The sequence below is a fragment of the Cucumis sativus genome, chromosome 3, assembly GCF_000004075.3.
Source record: "Cucumis sativus cultivar 9930 chromosome 3, Cucumber_9930_V3, whole genome shotgun sequence".
Taxonomy (NCBI): domain Eukaryota; kingdom Viridiplantae; phylum Streptophyta; class Magnoliopsida; order Cucurbitales; family Cucurbitaceae; genus Cucumis; species Cucumis sativus.
In genome coordinates, this window is record NC_026657.2 from 36,956,876 (window position 1) to 36,975,177 (window position 18,302).

The 18,302-nt window shown below is 32.2% G+C and overlaps 3 protein-coding genes and 1 long non-coding RNA gene across 5 annotated transcripts; 3 read left to right on the top strand and 1 right to left on the bottom strand.

The window, feature by feature from the left end:
* The first annotated feature begins 1,293 nt into the window (after window positions 1-1,293).
* On the top strand, window positions 1,294-2,167 carry LOC116402730 (jacalin-related lectin 19-like). Its single transcript, XM_031882716.1, has 2 exons — window positions 1,294-1,653; window positions 1,731-2,167. Exons 1-2 carry the CDS (start codon window positions 1,414-1,416, stop codon window positions 1,998-2,000), a joined length of 510 nt encoding a protein of 169 aa, XP_031738576.1. The 5' UTR covers window positions 1,294-1,413; the 3' UTR covers window positions 2,001-2,167.
* A 1,982-nt stretch (window positions 2,168-4,149) lies between these two features.
* Window positions 4,150-6,322, top strand: LOC101207273. Its single transcript, XM_004147834.3, has one exon. It carries the CDS (start codon window positions 4,185-4,187, stop codon window positions 6,210-6,212), a length of 2,028 nt encoding a protein of 675 aa, XP_004147882.1. The 5' UTR covers window positions 4,150-4,184; the 3' UTR covers window positions 6,213-6,322.
* Window positions 6,323-7,734: 1,412 nt separating this feature from the next.
* Window positions 7,735-11,017, bottom strand: LOC116402732. The gene is made up of 3 exons (XR_004215309.1): window positions 10,644-11,017; window positions 9,748-10,475; window positions 7,735-8,794 (listed from the first exon to the last, which is right to left on the bottom strand). It is a non-coding gene; the product is annotated as an uncharacterized LOC116402732 (long non-coding RNA).
* A 3,636-nt stretch (window positions 11,018-14,653) lies between these two features.
* Window positions 14,654-16,204, top strand: LOC101206796 (jacalin-related lectin 3). Of its 2 annotated transcripts, XM_004147832.3 has the most exons (4): window positions 14,654-14,811; window positions 14,876-15,079; window positions 15,170-15,688; window positions 15,778-16,204. In XM_004147832.3, exons 1-4 carry the CDS (start codon window positions 14,809-14,811, stop codon window positions 16,027-16,029), a joined length of 978 nt encoding a protein of 325 aa, XP_004147880.1. In that variant the 5' UTR covers window positions 14,654-14,808; the 3' UTR covers window positions 16,030-16,204. The 2 variants fall into 2 exon arrangements, with proteins under 2 accessions (XP_004147880.1, XP_011652422.2); XM_011654120.2 differs by lacking the exon at window positions 14,654-14,811 and having other exon boundaries at window positions 14,818-15,079; window positions 15,223-15,688.
* Window positions 16,205-18,302: the final 2,098 nt, after the last annotated feature.

The following is an 18,302-nucleotide window of genomic DNA, read 5'->3' on the forward strand; positions in this document are numbered from 1 at the left end:
ATGACAAAATTTTTACTTCTCCATCTTAAATTTGATATTATTCCTAAACTACCATTCAATAACTCATTTCTTTTTTTCTTTTCAATGTCCTACTCATTATTTATTTATGTTCCCCTTTTTAAGGCTTTAATAATTTGAATTTGATTACAAATGGTTTTGTTTTATTTTTTTACATTAATTTTTTTGTTTTACTTTGTCTCAGTTTCGTATATCAGTGTTGTGATATACTTATATAATATGTATTAGTTGGTTAATATACTTACTACATGATTTTTTGTTTCTTCAAATTTTATGCAGTTCATTAGAGTATTATTAAGTATATGAATGATGTAACTCAGTATATCATTATCAAGTATATCAACAATATATTGTTAAAATATATCAGTAAAGTGAATCATTATTAAGTATATGAATCAAGTTTACAAGTGTATATCAATAGTATATCAAGTGTATAAGTAGGACTTCAAGCGTATCAAATGCATTTAATCAATCGATTGTATAAGTGAAGAATACTAAATGTATCTGCAGTGTATCAGGTGTATTAAACTTATATTAGTAATGTTTTGATATCAAGTGTATCAAAGAGTATCAGGTGCGTCAAGTGTATCAATCAAATGTATTGGATGTATCAAGAAGTATCAAGAGGTGTATTAGGTATATTAGACGTGTATAAGGTGTATCAGACGTGTATAAGGTGTATCAAACGTATATTAGTAACAAGAGCATTTGTGACATTTTACCACTTGATGTGTGGGTTGAGCTTCGTTTTTGTCATTTTTGCAAATAATAAAATATGTGTGCTATGAACTTAATTAAAATTTAAATCCCAAAGACATATATTTTATCATATCCATACTTCAACTAAGCTAGGTTCCCAAATGGTAACAACACGCTAGTCAACAAGTCAAGTTAGTTTGAAAATAATGAGAAATACGAATGTTTGATGTCATCTACATGAAAAAGTAGCCCGAAATGCAAAACTAAGAATGCATAAATGATGTTAAACTTTAATCTTAGCATGATATAAAAAAGATGCCTATAAATGGTGTAAAATATGTAGTTTTGAATACAAATGCCTGGTAAAAAGATAAGAAAAAGATAGTTCTATGACAAATTTAGTATGAATCTCAAACAAAATTCATTACAAATCTCGGTCTAGATACATGTCATTTCTTCTTCTTCTTATTGTTATAATAATAAGAATTATTATTATCATATATTGAGATAGCTTGACCTATGAATAGAAAATGAAAAAATATAGGAAAATGGCAGATGAGAGGTCATGTTCTGCCTCCCAAACATATGGATTCATTAATATTTTGTCAGAATGGACTTTAATTGTAAATCTTACTTCAAGGGGTTGGTTCAATTAACATCTTTTGTTGCTAGAAATGTTTTGAGGCAACGAGATTAATGGGCGGAATTAAAGAAGCAAAAAAAGAGGAGGGATGTGCGAAAACCTTGTCGTTTAAACCAAAAGGAAGTAGTGGTGGGAACGATTGGGATGACGGAGTTTATTGTGACATAAAAATGTTGGAAATTCAATTTGGAGGAAGGTGTATTGATGCAATTCGATTCCAATATGAAGACAAATATGGAAATTCTATTACGCCTCAAAAACATGGTGGAAATGAAGGCAAACGAATCATTCAGGTAATATTAACTTTTCCCTCAAACTCCTTTTTCTACTCTTGTTCAAAAACCCTTAATTTATAAGCTTAAAAATGCAGATTGGATTGAATTGTCCAGATGAATATCTTATTTCAGTTCATGGGTACCATGGCAACATATACGATCAATTTGGGAATCCCACGCACGTGATTCGGTCATTAACTTTTGAAACCAATAAACAAAGTTTGGGTCCGTATGGGATTGAAGAGGGAATCAAGTTTTCGTTCCCAACCACTGGACTCATCAAGATTGTTGGGTTCCATGGCAGGTCTGGTTGGTTCCTTGATGCAATTGGATTCCACTTCCTTCCCATATCCATTTCAAAATGAACATGTATACCCACTTTCTTTTATATATATATATATTCGTGTTTTAGTTTCAATTCAAGTCTATGATGTGTATCAACACATTTTTAGAAATTGCTAGAAATCGACTTTGTGAGAAATTTGCATCATATTGCTAAATCTATCTAAAAACCATATAAACTTTATCATTATAATGCTTGTTGAAAAGTAGAAGTTTCTTAACATTTTTTAGTAGTGAAATTACCGTTTTCTACCTTGGATTACAAACACATCATATGCTCCCAAAGAATTCCTCCTTCCCCATCCGTATCTTTCTTGTCTCCTTCTCGCGCTCTCCCATTTCACAATATTGTTGAACACTTCTTCACTACTTTAAAATTGGGTTTACTTGGTTTGTGTCCGGGATATCCAAAAATGCTAATTTATCAGAACTTACCACCTGGGCTTTACACAAGTAGCAACACTAACGAGCAAATCACGTTGAATTACAAACAAGAAAAGCTATCTGAAACAAACCTGCACTTTCTCATAATGCTTGTGTAATATTTCATAGAACTGATAAGCTACATGCATATTTCCCAAGATAGAAATGATCAACCACATACAGTCGCTGCAGCTCCAAGGCTCATGGAGCTGTAGTCATCGGTTGTTGGGACTACAATATATGTATTGACCATGTATAAGAATGTATTTCCTAGGTTCAAGAAAAGAGACACTGGAGTGATAATTGCTAACATTGACTTGTTCCCCAATAGGAGCAGACAATTCTTCTTGCATAATGAGGGCATGTTGTGCTAAAAAGTTTAATATTTTTGTTGAGTTACTTAGCCTGTCCATAGCAGCTCTAATTGGATTGAGATTACAGGGTCCTGCAAATGGGAGTTGGAAAAAATAAAATAGTTAAAGTAACTTTTTGAGTACTGCTAGATTAGTTAGGAAAACTATGAGAAGTGTTAACAACTAAACCAAGTATCAATAAAATGAGTGAACTCCTGCAAACCTGGAGAGGAAGAACAGGCTGAACATATATCGATAGATAGCTTCTTCCTTGACGGTCCTAGAGTTCATGCAAGTTCCGTGATATGGCTCCAACAACAGGTCCTATTCAACAAAGTTCATTTTAGCTAGTGAAAATTCACGAAAATTAAGCTTACAAGTTGTTCTACACGTAATCACTACACTTGCGCCAAAATCAGACGTGCAACTTAAGGATATAATTAACAATATTGAGAATTCCAAGACATCATATCTGTAATCCCTTGAAGTAATATATATGAGACAAGAAAATATGAATTCAAAAGTCGTCCGACTGTGACATACTCATAAAGACCTTTTATATCCTATAGACTTAGTATCATACTCATGAAAACATTATTTTCAGTATTAGGTCATCCCCAATAATTAGTATTGGAGTATTTAGAGTATTTTATGAGATATTATTATGTCAATTCTTTACCTAAGAATTCCTCGTTTAGTATATTTAGGCTTGTATCTTTGCTAAATGATCAATGAAATAGAGCTTAATTCTAGAAAAACAACAACTAGAATTTGAGGGAGGAATTATGTTTCTTAAAGGAAGAAAACATTAAAAAAAGGATAACCATGTGATAGCCTTTCGATAGTCCTATGATTATCGTCTAGTAGCCGCCTGATATTATTAAGTTTGCTATATTCGCAATGTGTAAAAAAAATAGGTGTCATAGGATGTTTTTTTAGGTGTTTTTATCCTTTGATGTAAATTTCAAAAAAAAAAAAAATTTATGAACTTTAGAAAAACCTGGAGTAGTTGGGAAAATCTTCTCACCTTACTTAACTGAATTATTTTATCTTGAAATTTGTACCAACTAAATTAACATCGTGTTATGTATCTTCACTACAAGCCAATTTTTATTGTGTTTCAAGGGTGAGGGTCAATTGAAAAATGTTAAAACACAAATTACACTAAATTGTAGGGAAAAAGAAGGGCATGATTCATGTGGAAGTATTTATATAATGAGCCAGCTGTATCCTTGAGTTTGCAATAAATAAGAAAAATACAGCCTCGATTTTGCTTGGTTTAATAGTAGTTAATAATTGAGAGAAGAGATGATTGATGATGGAGAGATCATGCTATGTGTTCACAATAAAATATGATAGACAAATAATGAATTTAATTGTTATATTACAAGCATTTGGGAGTTGAGAACAACCAATTGATCAGAGTTAGAAATGATGAAATGGGAAGCTTTGGAGAAGCCACACCCACATCCATTGACATACATAGAAGAAAAGACAGAGAGCCAAGAAGATATGTTCTGTTATATCTGCAAAAAACCACTGTATCCCCCAGCTTTCATTTGCTCTACATGCAAATTTTACGTTCATCAATCTTGCATCTACTTCCCTCCTCAAATCCAGTCTCGTTTCCATCCACAACATTTTCTTTCCCTCGATGAAAGCAACACCGACCATTGCCATTGTTGCTGGCAAATGCCCCGTGATTGCTTCTACACCTGCTCCCACCCTTATTGCAGATTCATCATTGACATCAAATGTCTTCTCGCTGACACTAAAACTCCTGGCTTGAACTCAATAGGCAAACATTTCAGTCATTCACATCCTTTCATCCTTGAGAAGGATATATCTACAGCAAAGTTGGTTGTTTGCCATGTTTGCGGAATGCTTCTTCCTTTTGGTCCTGCTTACTTTTGCTCGGAGTGTAATATCCGCTGTCATAAAGCTTGCGGCGATCTGCCGCAAGAGATATTACAACTCAACCAACACTATCACCCGCTCTTCCTTTTTCCCTATGCTAAGCCAAAATCTTTTTGCAATAGCTGCAAAAATGAATGTTCACAATTCGTTTACAGTTGTGTTCAGTGTAATTTCAATCTCCACGTGACGTGTAGAGCATCTTCAAATCACAAACACAACTTCACTAGACTTCGAACTATGATTAGATTTAAGTGTCTGTTATGTGGTTGGTGGGGACATGATTTTCCATGGTTTTGTAATATTTGCCATCTCTTGGCTCATGAGAAATGCGCTGAATTGCCCCCATCCCTTTTGGTTGTTGGACACGACTGTCCTCTCAATTTCACATACTCTCACCCTTTTGTGAATCAGAGCAAGTTAGCTTGTGATATATGCAGAAAGAAAGTTGAACCACAGTTTGCAGCATACAGTTGTTCCAAATGCAGCTATATCGTTCATTTGAATTGTGCTGGGAAAAAGTATTTGAAGGGACTACAACAACATGATGGGCGTTTATATATAACCAAAAAAGACACATTAAAAACTTCATTTCAAACCTACTGCATCAGAGATGGAGAAGCAATGCCCAATGATTTTTCAAACAAAACGCTTGAACTTCAGACTCTGCATTCAAATTGTGAACAGGGGTTGATCCTAAACAAAGACGAGCGTAACGATGATAAACAATGTCATGGATGTATGCAACGGTTTCCAATCACTGAGCCATCTTACTCTTACAATTGTGCTAAATGTGGTTTTTTTCTTCACAAAGATTGTGCTGATTTGCCAATTACAAAGAGGCACCAACTTCATAAACATTCTTTAACTCTTGTAGCAACACAAGATGTGGCATTTCAGTGTCATGCTTGTCTGCAAGTCTGCCATGGCTTTGCCTACCATTGTGAAAAGTGCCTCTATACCCTCGACCTTCGCTGTTTCATGATCAAAACCAAGAAATTGAAGCATCCAAGCCACCGGCACCTACTGTCTCTTGCTCAAAACCACGATGACCAACAATGTAAAGGTTGTGGCCAGAGCAACAAGACAGTGTTCGAATGTGACGATGGCTGCAGCAACTTCTCTTTGGACTACAGATGTGCAACTCTGCCGCAGAAAGTGAGATGCAAGTTCGATGGTAGTTTGTTGTATTTGCGTTTCTATGTTGAAGATGAAACAGGTGAATATTACTGTGATGTATGTGAAGAAGAGAGAAACCCAAATGTATGTTTTTATCACTGCAAGACATGTCATTTAATGGCCCATCCTGAGTGCATTCTTGGGGAGTATCCATGGCTCAAGTATGGATCATATGAAACTCACAAGCATCCGTTGGCTCTTGTGACAGAGGGGAAGAAGAATTTCTCTGATTGTGATCATTGTGGGAAACCTTGTACCGGCAACTTGGCCTATGAATGTCGTCGTTGCAAGTTCAATGTCCATGCTATTGGGCGATGTTACCACGATCAGATACTGAAAGGCAAACTAAGTTTCATGATCAAGTGATGAATTTTCTACTTTCCTTTGTAGTTGAGTCTTGAGAAACCATAAGGTCTAACGATTGGCATGTACACACGTGGTGGCATTCTTATATACCATAAGGAAATTTAACCAAACACTCGAATACCAAAAACACTGCTGAATGGAAAGGAATGAAGGAACAGAAAACAAAGCATGAAGTGCATGTTTGATAATCCATTTAATTTATGTTATTTGTTTTTGAAAATTAATTTTTAAAAAACACGTGGCATCCATAACTATTTTATTTTTGAAAAATTGGCACCCAATAGAACAAATTAGAAAATAAATATAATGTATCGCCATTGTTTGCAAAAATGATAATTTTTTACCACTAGATCATATGGAAAATCATTTTAATGTCAATTCTTCCCTTCAATTTCCTTCCTCTCATGCGGTTAGTGATAACTTCTATCATTGATAACATGCTATCAGTAAATAACTTCTATCAACGACAGTTGCTCAATATATCAATGTATTTTTCATGAATTTATCATTGATAGTTTGACCTTTGAATTTATATATGATATATATGTTGATAGCTTAACCTGAAATCAATGATTTATTTCAACAAAAGTTGCAAATATATCAATTTTATTTATACTATTAACGATAGAAGCTATCATATATGGGATGCTATCTTATTAATAATGATTCAAAGTTATTATATTAGTGATATAACATGTTAATTAATTTGATATCTTTTCTCTATCCATTTATGCTAAAAGTAAACAACCAAAATATCACTTTAAAGTAGTATTACCTTGATATAATTCTTATATACTAAACTATTAGGAATATTACTTATAAATGTTATCAGTGATGTTCTTTTGTTTCTATTTTATTAGTGATCACAATGAAGAATATTATCGATAGTAGCTATCAAAAATATCAATTGATAGCCTAATTAAACCTCATCAATTCAAAATTAATATGCTTACCAAGGAAATATCACTTATAAAAAATATCCTTGTAATGAGTGATATCAATGATAGCAACTGAACCACATTTCTCAAATTGAAAGTTATTACTGATAGCAACTATCAACGATAATAGCCAACTATAACATAAATGGACAGAGAAAAGAGATCAAATTAATAAAAGTTATCACTGAATATCAACTGATAATATATTTCTCAAATTAAAAGTTATCATTGATAGCATCTATTAGTGATAATAACGTATAACAACTATCAATTGCTATCAAGATAGCTTTCAATTTAAGAAAAATGAAAAAAAAAATACTCGTAATAATGACAAGTTATCACTGAAAGTAGTTGTCATTGATAACAACCGATAATAGCTATCTGTGTTTGGCCTTTGATGTCGTTTTAAAACCGACATTAATGAGAACTTTAATGTCGGTTATAAACCATCAAAGAGACATTTAATGTCATTTTTAAAACGACATTAAAACCTTGTTTCTAGGTTCATTTTTATTAATTTTTTGTATTATTGTCCATTTTTTTATGATGTTAAATAGTTAAAAATGGACGTTATGTCAACAATATTTTAGAAACTATAATATTTCTCTTTTACTTGTTTATATACGAAATGAAATCTTAATATTGTGTACATTTACCTATACAACTTGCTCCAAACACAAAGAAAGTGAGAAGCTTTAACTATTACATTGATCATCCTTTGCAAAAAAAAAAAAACAGAAAAACAAACATTAAGAGAGCAATAAGCTCCACAAATGACCAACTTCAAGATCTTGTCACAAAGATAAGAGCCTGACTAATTGTATTCGCAAGAATTTTCTTCTGTTGCAATCATTCATTTGTTGATTGCTCCTTGTGAAAGACATCAAGATAAGTTGACATTCATCATAAACAATCAAATTTAAGCAACAAGAAACATCAGTGAACAATAATTCAAATTGTAAAACATCAGCTCCATAAGACCATCATGAATGCAACCTATACATTCTTTGTTTATAGGACAGGTAAAAGAAAAGAAAATCTTAACAAGAACCTTCATGAAGCCTCTATCACCAATAATCAAACCATATCTATGATCATGCTACCATAATCAAAATCAATCTAAGGCAGTTGCTATTAGAAGGAAAATTAGGGGGAAAACTAATAGTTACGAAAATATTTCCTAAGAAATCAGCTCAAATTTACACACAAAAAAGCATGGGGGTGGTAGGTACTTAACTAGAAATGTTTTATCCTTTTTGGTATTCTATATAGCATTTGATTAGCAGCCATTACAATACAAATTGATTTTACAGCCTAAAAGAAAACTACATAAAAATTTAAGCTCAATAATGAAAAAACGAAACAGAAAGACGAGCAATTGAAATCCAAAAAATCATCACTTACCTGTTCCATCGAGTCAAAGAAAAGTGCAAAAATATACAAAATATACAAAAGAAAGAAAAGAAACACAGAGAATGACGGTGAGGGAAACGAAAGAGCGGGAAGAGTAAAGATTACCTTTGTGTTTTGACTCACTATCATCGAATATATATTGATGACTGCTATGAGAGAATGCCGTAAGGGAGATTGATGGTGAGCGAACAGTGAGGTGAGAACTCCAAGAATATGAGATCTTGATGACCCCTGTGATTGAAAATTAAGTGTAAATTAGACCCAGAAAGTATCATAATCAGTTCCTCATCTTTGTAGTTAATCAATGTCAAAGATGTAAAAAGTCAAATTACAAAGTACAAATATGGTTAAACAAAGGATGGTCATGAAAACAACATAAGCCTGGCAAGAGGAATAATTTCTTATAAACATGGTTTACTAATAAAGTTCAAACAACAGTACCATGACCACAACAAACTTGAAATTACAATCCTCAAACTCCTTAGCCAACGTCATCTTGTGAAACCCAAATGGAATCTGATAAAGACTCAATCCACTGGCAACTTCCATTTGCATCAAAACATAAAACATAAAAGCATGAACTAATAAAACATCTCGAATCTCACAATTAACCGGTGAGATCCAAAGTGAAACTACAAACAAAACCTCCACTAAATGGCTAGAGACTATTGACAATAGTGAAGTTGTTGAAAACTAACCAACTAAAGAGGAACTAAGACACTTGAACTATTACTCAAACACTAAACAAAAGCTCATAATCCTTGGGGGAATAATAAAAAAATCATTATTGAACCATAATACTAGTAAATAAGAGGTGTTATGAAATTTAAAAATAAACATAGATGACCAAAATAATTGAACAAGCTAACCAATATGGAGGAATTTTAAAATGAGGAATAGAAATTCTAAAAGTCAGGTATGAGTGGGCGGTTATATTGATGTAGAAAAAATTAAACAAAGACCAAATAGAAAGTCAGAAGAACAAGAAACACTTTATATAATCTATTTTAGAATCAAATTCAATAAAACAAAACATATAACCTTCACTTTACAAATCACAAGAGAATCCAAGCATTTTATTCCACCTAAGTAACAATTCAATAGACATAAAAAAAAAACTAATTATAAACAACTTAAACTAATAAAAGAAATTCACACAAATGAGTACTACTTGATAAACTTACCAAAAAATTACATAATCCAATTGTGAAAGGCCTGAATACTGTTTTAGATTCTAATCCACTCGTCCAAGTTTCATTGTGCTTGAACCAAGTGTACTCCGATCTTCAAGTGGTGGCGGTTGAATCAATGTCTAGTAAGTTGCCCAAAAAATTTGTAGGGACATTCATTAAACATATCTCTCCTTCATCTCCCGATCATGAATAATATACTTACAACGTACATGTAAGTTTATGTTAATTTGTGAACTTCAAAATTATTAAATTGGCGATCATAAAGAAAAGGAAAACAGATATATAATAAAGATACTAGTAACCTCTTCCCATATTCCTCTTTCCATTCTCCTACAAGAACTGATAACTCTGCCATTCCCAATGCAAGACCTCCAGTTGAAAGTGTGCAAATTCCACCATTCAATCCTTTGCTTAAAGTGATCATGTGGAAGAAAACACAGAACTTCTACATTTAGAGTACGCAAAAGGCATAACATTAAAATACATATAACAAAATGACCATTAAACAAGAAGTCAACAAAGATGTTGCATAACAGAATGACCATTAAACAAGAAGTAAAAAAAACATTAAAATACATAATAGAACCACTACAAAGAACTGGAAGTTGTAGCCAAGGCAGAGAAAAATCATTCCTAGAACATCCATGATGTGGTCTTGGAGAAATTAAATTCTTAAAGCCAAGAAACCAAACTTCAACTTCACCTTTGTCCTTGCAGATCTATAAAAGAATGATATGAAAGAAATCATTGAAATTACTCTCCAATCAGAGATTTAATATTCCATTAAACAATCATGCTATGTAATAAATTCACAGTAAAAAAACTGAAGAGATTATCATTCAGTGTCTATATTCATACCTCATGCGTGAATGTTCTAACAAGAATACCTAATGCTCTTGCCAGTCCAAAGTCAACAAGCTTCAGGGCATTGGTACGACGATCAATCAGTGGATTTTGGGGTTTTAGATCTCGGTGAAAAACTCTATGAGAATGACAATATGCAATGCCACGAAGAATTTGATAAAGAAACATGTGCATGACATAAGAGGAATTTTTTTTTGTTAGACAGCCAGTGAACCATTATATCGTTAAACCAAGAGTTATAACAACATCAAAGCAAAATATGAGGAAATGAAAGAAAGAAACGAAACAAAACCTTGCACATAACCCAATAAATCTAATTAGCTTACCTTTAACGAGGATGGTGTCTAAAGGTTTTGAGGTAGACTTAGAACTTCCAACATTTTGAACAAACTGAAGTTTGAATCAAATCTTCGCGATAAGAACCCAAGGTTTCGTGATGAAGAAGTCTGTGATGAAGCCTTGAAATTTAAGTTCGCGAAAAATGTTCTAAGCGAATAAAAGTTGGTTAGTTCGCGAGAAAGATTTCTTGTAGTAAAAATATAACCACACCAGAAGTGTTCAGTGATTAAAGTTATTTACTATATGGGGTTAGATGAGAAGTAAGGTCTGACAAAAAAAAAATGTCAAATCTGATTTGATAAGAGTTAACGTGTAAGATTAAAAAGTTAAAGCATGGGCGATTGAGTATTAAATTTACACGTGTAAAGTTTTAAGCAGCAGTTAGCAAAGGGAGAAGAGTTTAAGCATGACTAAGATAGTTTAAGGACTCTATAAATAAAAGACTTGGTCATTAAGTTAGCACAAAAAAGATTTTATTAAAAAAATGAGCTAAAATGCTGCTATTTTACTTTGGTGAGAAGAAGAAAAACAAAATGTTAAGTACGACGATTTGTTCTGTGAGAAGGCCCTAGGAGAAGATAAGGAAGATGAGGATTTTTGTTAATGTGGGGTGAGTGATTTTCTTCTTAAAAGTTTCGTGACTCTGCTTTACTATTTTGAAAGATGATTTCAAATGAGAAAGTGTTTCAAAAATAGATTTCTATAAAAAGTTTATATGTGTTCAAGCATAATTTATAATGTTAAAGCTTGATTTAATGATTACGATTTCAATTCTATGAAATGGTTTTCAAACCATTAGTTGATTCCTTGAGATGATGCTAATTTTTATTTGCACATAAAGAGTCAAGACCACCATGGGGTGTTCGGACTACATGGTGATATATAAGAAGCTGGCTTATGCGTTGAAAGTAGCGTATAAAGCATAGCGACTTGAGCAACGAGAGTAAATTTGTATGTTCTCAAATACTGTTGATACAATAGTCAAACGCGATGTAATGAGACCAAGTGTAAAGAATGATTCAAGATCCTTGGCGAAAGGAATAACCATTAACTAATGTGTGTTTATGTAAAATTTTTATGTTATAAATGTGTTTGTAAAGCATAAAGAAAGGTTTATGCGAGATGACTCCGGACGTTTTGGAAATAATTAAGCATTGGTTATTTGGTCAAAGTGATATAATTATGTATCAAACGCCTGTTATTAATAAAGTATACGTTTTGTTAGGTATTTATTATACTTGGCGTTTAGGTTGATCACTGTTGCGTGTTGAGTTTTGTGGATAGTATAAGGAGTTAGAGAATAAAATTTTGTGATAAGAAAATTCCAAGATTGTAACAAACTCGCATCATATTCCTACTAATTTGGCATTATTGTCCCAATACGATTTGGGGTGTGACAATCACTCACCACAATTCACCAAAGATCCTCCTCTTTCTAGGCACCCAACCTTATTCATACACTATAGATCGTTTGGGCTATATACTCAAACTTGATCCACATTTATGTCTCTACATAAATTAAAGTTCAAGGCTACTACATAACCCGGGGTCCTAGTTTATTGGATTCAAGATTATAATATTCTATTTTCACCGATAAGTCCTCAATAACAACTTTATTGAATATAATATAATTTTAAACTACAAACTACGCGACATAAATTCCAACAGAATGAAATGAGGGCTTATGACCTAAGTATATTGACTTTGCAAATTATACTCTATTGTATGTTATTCATATTAAATTTAAGTACCGTTCTATTCAAATTAGATATGCATTCAGGTTGTCAAAATCAAAAAATCATGTCATATATTATCATTTAGGGTCAACATACATTATGTATAGTTTGTAACCATAGTTGACTTACGGAGTCTTTGTCTTTTTTCTATTTGTGCCTTCAATTATTGTAAATCTAACATATTGATTATTTCGAACACGAAGATTATACGTTGGTACCTAAGCAATGTGTTGAAATTTAACATTGTTAAATACATCCTCATTATCTGGAATAAGTTGGGATATGCTCCTAATTGCAGTGTAGTTTTCGTATAGTACTAAAAAATATAGTGTAGTTCCGAGAATGACTTGTCATGGACATGGTTTAATTGTATTAAAATCTCAAATTTGTCCCTCAGTATAAGATAATTCGTAGATTCAAAGTACAATGTATTTTAATGGATCCAACCTGAGGCAAGATATGACGTATTTGAGAAATAATAGTGTATTTTATAAATAACCAACTTTAGTAAATCCTAACTTAATCTAGAACTTTTTTTTGTGAATGAGATTGTTGCAACTTCTCCTATAATAATGACAAATATATCTTCCATATTCTCGATTTGTTTATATCATAAACCATTTATTAACAATTTTGGTAATTTATAACTAAATAATACATAATATATATTTTTAATAACAATTTAAAATTAAATTGTTAAGTAAATACATAACATCTATTTTAGATTAGATTCTGACAATTCAACCCAAATTTGGTATGCATAATATGTTCATTAATATTATTATTTTTTTATTTTAGAATGTTTATTTTGGTAGTTATATCTATTTTTAAAAAACAAATAAAAAATATATATCAAAATGTATATGCAGAATAGGTTTGTTTTTTTAAAATGTATGTTATTTATATCTATCTTTAAAAAATATTTCAAAAATATGTATTTTTTTATAATACTTTGAAATATCATTATTCATGTTTTTTGTTTTTATTATTCTAACTCTTGTTTTTCAATGGATGTTATCAAACATCAATTTTACTAAATATCAGGAACTCAAGCGAACGGAAGAAGAATGAGGAAAACAAATATTTTTTTTGTAGAGGACGAAACTGTAGAAATCGTTTTGATGAAGAAGCCTCTCCACAAGAAGAAAAACCTGAATACTTCCCTACCTTGCGGCAATGTACGAAGAGTTTGAAGAGGACGAAGTTGGAAACTAGAATCATTCCTAGAGAGGACGAAGTTGGAATCATTACAGGTTTAAAGAATATCGGTGAACCTCCTTTCGCTGAACGTTTGAATGCTTAAAGGGTTTGAAATCTGTGAACTAAGGATTTGAAGGGTTTGATATAATGTATGATAATGTTCTTTTGTGCACGAGTTAAAGAAAATATGAAATGACTGTCCAAATTCTGTTTTAAATTTGAAGTTTTGAGATGAATTTCACATTTTGGGGGAAAATTAAGATTTTGATAAGTTTTAATTGATTTGATTGGGATGATAGAGAAAAATTAGTAAATATATGTTTTTCTTGGAAGTTTGAGTCAATTTTGAGATATTTGTGATTTTTGGAGTAATTGTATTTAAGATGCTAGTTTTTTCACTAGATTAAAAGATTAAAGGCATTTAAGACATTGTGCAGTAGTTTCTTTTTCTTTTTCATATATTTCGATTTTGTTATTTTATCAATTTAAATTAAATTCGGCTATTTATCCCAAATACACCTTTGATTTTGCTAGTCCTTTAGTTTTTTTATTTTTTTCAATTTTATAATGAAACATTTTCAAATATAAAAAGTAAACTAAAATATTTTTAAAATATAACAAAATTTTATTATATTTTAATAAATATTTAGTCAAATTTGTCATTTCTTACCATTCTTTTATTATAATTCTTTTGCTAATTGTGTGAGAACATTAAATTTGGTCATTTAGGTATTCAGCCCTTGTATCTATCCCTTAATCAAAACTAATTTCTCTACCACATTGTTGCCCTGTTTGATTTACATCACAATCAAACCAATTTATTAGTCTCACGAAAATCTCTCTCAATCTCAACCTTATACTTTCTTATCCTTTCTCACAATCGAAGTTACTTTGCAGTGCCTGATCTAAAAAAATGGTAAATATACATTAGCTCTTGTTCTGTCCTCGGGGGTCTCTGATTTAGCTTTCCGTTGGTGCAGGAAGATGAGGTGGTGGTGGTGAAGTTTGGGATACGAGGCTGCGAAGAGGCTCCGCGTCGTTGGGATGACGGAGCTCATTCCACCATCAGACAGATCGTGATTACTCATGACAAATGTATCTACTCAGTCAATATCGAGTATGACAATAATGGTGAATCAATTTGGAAGCCCAAGCATGGTGGAAACAAGGGTTCCACTTCTGAGGTTACAACACAACAATCCCCAAATTATTCTATCTCCAGTACTTCTAAATAATATCTATTCATTTTATTGGAGTCGAGTGATAAATTGCAGGTTGTTTTAAATTATCCAAACGAGTACCTGATTTCAATCCATGGCTACTACAGTGACATAGGACACATGATGGAGAAGAGAGTTCTAACTCCAACCACAGTGATTCGATCGCTAACTCTGGAAAGTAATATAAAAACTTACGGACCATTTGGGATGGACGAAGGAACCAAATATTCGTTCCCAATCATGGAGGCGAAGATCGTTGGATTCCATGGGAGTTCTGGTTGGTTTCTTGATGCAATTGGAATCTATGTACAACCAATTTCCTCTTCCCAGTCGGTGCAACCTGCTCAACATAAATTTGAAATGACTGAAGTTGAAATTAATGAGCCTTTTAGTTTAGGAGAATATGGTGGGGAAGATGGGGAACCATGGAGTGAGAGTTTTCAAGCAATCAAACAGTTGTTGATTCATAATGATGAACATCGGATTGTTTCTATCCAAATGGAATACGTGGATGAGAATGGGCATTTTGTTTGGTCTCACAAACATGGTGGAGACGAAGGTTCTCCATCCCAGGTTAACTTTTGTTATTATTGAATAATTATTGATTTTTTAAACATTTACAAAGTTAACCTAAACAGACTCTTAATCTTAATCTTTCGTAGGTTGTTTTTGAATTTCCAAATGAGTATCTAGTTTCGATTCATGGCTACTACAAATCTGAACTGGGTACCATTGTGATCCGATCCTTGACTTTTGAAACCAGTAAAACTAGTTATGGGCCATTTGGGAATGAAGATGGAACCAATTTTTCATTCCCAACTGCTGGGTTGAAGATTGTTGGCATCCATGGAAGATCCAACACTTCGCATCTCAATGCCATTGGACTCCTTGTGGCATTGATTCAACATTATTAGGACCTATGCATGTGTTGCTAAATCAATTGTCCCTGTTCTTAATTTTTTACTCACTTCAAATTCAAATTGTGGCTATGTTTTGTTTTATGGCAGTGGAAAACACTTATCAAAACACTTATTCTTTTATTGTAAAAGACATATGACTACATTCGATAGTTTTAACTTCTTTGTCTAATTAAAGTTAACTAAGGTACACAAGAAAGTCTATAAATATCATGTATCACTTTGATATTTCATACACATCAAAAACAAAAAATAAATAATACTTTGCTCCCAAAAGCACAACAGACGTAGGCATTTGCCAAACCACTTTAAAACGTTGTGTGTTCATCTTCCTTTCTTCATCTTCTCTTCATCTCACCATCATTCAAAGAAACGACAAAGTAAAAACCAGAAATTACAGCAAAGAAAGAAACGAGAAGAAAGGCCCTGAGAACTCTTCAATCTTTTGTAATCAAAGATCTACACCAAAAGGAAAGGGAAAAAGTAAAACACAAGTAAGTCTAGAGAGAGAACTCATTTTACATGCAATTAGCTGACACTACAATAAACCCGCTCTTCCCCAACGCACACCAATGTCGTCGAAAACCCAAAACAACATCGCGAAAAGCTACCGCGACGCCGCACACGACGTCGACAACAACGTCGCAAAACGTCCGTCAGGGATACTTTCTGCAACGCAGCGAATATTTTCCCGCGCACAATCCTAATACGTCGATTCCCCACGTACAGTCTTAATACATCGCGGGCGACTTTTGTGGCGCAGATGTCGCGAAAGGCATTTGCGATGCAAACGTCGCGGAAGGCTTCGACGACGTAGACATCACATAAGGCTTTTGCGACCCAAAGGTTGCAGAAAGTTTTTGCGACGCCGGCGTCGCATAATCCTTTCGCGACGTCTGGGTCGGAAAATTGCATAAGATAGTATTTTGAGAATATGATATAGCAATTATAGCATTGTTTTAAAATTTTACAAATATGATAAACAATTCACTTCTCCATCTTAAGTTTGATATTATTCCTAAACTACTCTTCTATAACTTATTTATCTTCCTCTTTTTAATATTTTATTATTCCTAAATTACACTTCATTAACTTATTTATCTTCTTTTTTTAATATCCGGCTCATTATTTATCTATGCTTCCACTTTTTAAGGCCCTAATTATTTAATTATTCTTATACTAGAAAAATTATTTATTTTTTTTGTCTTAATCTTAATTTTAAAATATCAAATAGTACAATAATTGTAATATGAATAATATAATATAATGGTTGTTGATTTGAGTAATCCTAACTTCATTTGTGTTTTTTTTTTTTTTTTACTTTTTTCGATGTGTATTTTGAGTTGAATTTGATTCCAAATGATTTTATTTTATTTTTTTACATTAATTTTTTTGTTTTACTTTGTCTCAGTTTCGTGTGTCAGGGTTGTGATATACTTATATTATATCTATTAGTTGGTTAATATACTTACTACGTGATTTTCATTTTTTAAAATTTTATGCAGTTCATTAGAGTATTATTAAGTATATGAATAATGTAACTTAGTGTATCATTATCAAGTATATGAATCGAATTTACAAGTGTATATCAATAGTATATCAAGTGTATAAGTAGGATTTCAAGCATATCAATTGTATTTAATCAATCAATTGTATAAGTGAATAATACTAAATGTATATGCAGTGTATCAGGTGTATCAAACATATATTAGTATGTTTCGGTATCGAGTGTATCAAAGAGTACCAGGTGCATCAAGTGTATCAATCAAATGTATCGGGTGTATCAAGAAGTATTATGTGTATCAAGAAGTATTAGGTGTATCATGAAGTATTAGGTGTATCAGGCTTGTATAAGGTGTATCAGGCGTGTATAAGGTGTATCAAACGTATATTAGTAACTAGGGCATTTATGACATTTTACTTCTTGATGTGTGAGCTGGACTTTATTTTTGTCATTTTCGCAAATAATAAAATGTGTGTGATATGGACTTAATTATTATAACTTATTTTACCATTTTTGCAAGCGTCCATTTGAAAAATTGCATAGGGTAACATTTTGAGAATATGATATAGCAAATATAACACATTTTTTAGAATTTTACAAATATGGTAAAATTTTCACTTATAAAAATACTCTTCATCTTAAATTTGTTATTATTCATAAACTATCCTTCAATAACTTATTTCTCCTTTCTCTTTTTAATATCTTACTCATTATTTATTTATGCTCTCACTTTTTAAGGTTCTAATTATCTATTTATTTTTATACA